This window comes from Zingiber officinale, chromosome 6A (assembly GCF_018446385.1).
Source record: "Zingiber officinale cultivar Zhangliang chromosome 6A, Zo_v1.1, whole genome shotgun sequence".
NCBI classification, from domain to species: domain Eukaryota; kingdom Viridiplantae; phylum Streptophyta; class Magnoliopsida; order Zingiberales; family Zingiberaceae; genus Zingiber; species Zingiber officinale.
Window position 1 is genome coordinate 93,614,265 of NC_055997.1, and position 1,172 is coordinate 93,615,436.

The window sequence follows — 1,172 nt, forward strand, 5'->3', positions numbered from 1 at the left end:
AGGAGAAGTCTAGTAAACCACGTTGGTGAATTCAGATGATTGAGGTGAAGGGATCTAGTCAACTGAATCAGAAGAATCAGATAGAGAGTTTGATGGCCCGAATTAGAGTCAAATTGATGGATCCGGCGGAGTCGGATGGATCAGGTAGGAGGAGTTTGATGGAGCATTTTGATCGCTACCTCTCCTGACCAGTTGACTTGATCCTGTCACATGTGATCCCCTATCCGCCACCTCAGTATTATTATTATTTTCCATTGTTAATAGGCAGACAGAAGCAATCGTGTGACTGGAGATGCTTCATGCTCTCCTCCACCCGTCGCCGCTGTTGACGCCGTCGCGGTATCTCCTACGTCTGCCCCAAAAGGGCCGAACAACGTCACTCCTCCGCTAGATGGAACCTTCCAAGCGGAAGCGACGCGTCGTCGGAGTCGATGGAGACGACGACAACCGTCGCCGCCCTTCCAGCAATCCCCGCCCTGCTGATGTGGCCCATCCCCAAGTGAACAACGACGAGGTCGAGGAGTTCTTCTCCATCCTCTGTCGCATGCGCGACGCCACGCGCTCGATCGGTGTCCGCCGGAAGGCGCCCCAGCCCGCTCCGGCGTTGCCACTGTGGAGCCCCACGTTCGTGCCAGAGGACTTCGAGGGTCCTGATCCTAAGGGCGATCGCCGACTGTCGGCGGATAGGGCGGAGGAGGAGCATGGCGCGCCCCCACTTTGCCTGGACTTGAACGCGGATCCGGAGCCGGAGTTCTCGGAGGAGGAGAACCCCTGCTGCGAGGCGGCCACGCGATGCGCCCGTAGACCCGCGTAATCTTCCTTCTACCTGGAGCTTGCTCTTTGTAACGGTAACATAACCGTTTTACGCAGCTTCTCTTGCTTTTCAATTGTTGTTTTCTCTCGCTCTCTACCTTCGACAGGGCGAAGTGCTGCTGTGCCACATTCCATGTGAATTAATCCATGTTTAATATGTTTAATTATGAGGTAAATAGCGTCAACTCAAAAATATGCAATCTGTTAAATTTGGTGGTGAAGCAACAAACAAGAATGAATAAGAGAATGATTGCTGTAATACTTAATAGCACTGAATGATGTTGAAGGTGCCCTGTAATTGCTAAAATCCACCTTCTCGATTTATTTAAATCCGGTCAAATCTCCACCGTACCACCCCA

General features: G+C 52.1%; 1 protein-coding gene across 1 annotated transcript; it reads left to right on the forward strand.

Annotated features, from left to right (window-relative positions):
* Window positions 1-391: 391 nt before the first annotated feature.
* LOC121995056 (protein NEGATIVE REGULATOR OF RESISTANCE-like) lies at window positions 392-814 on the forward strand. The gene has a single exon (XM_042548899.1). The coding sequence runs from the start codon at window positions 392-394 to the stop codon at window positions 812-814; it is 423 nt and encodes a 140-aa protein (XP_042404833.1).
* The last annotated feature ends 358 nt before the right edge of the window (window positions 815-1,172 follow it).

Excerpts from the sequence above, each read along its gene's own strand:
- LOC121995056 (XM_042548899.1), top strand. The coding sequence starts at position 392 with ATGGAACCTTCCAAGCGGAAGCGACGCGTCGTCGGAGTCGATGGAGAC.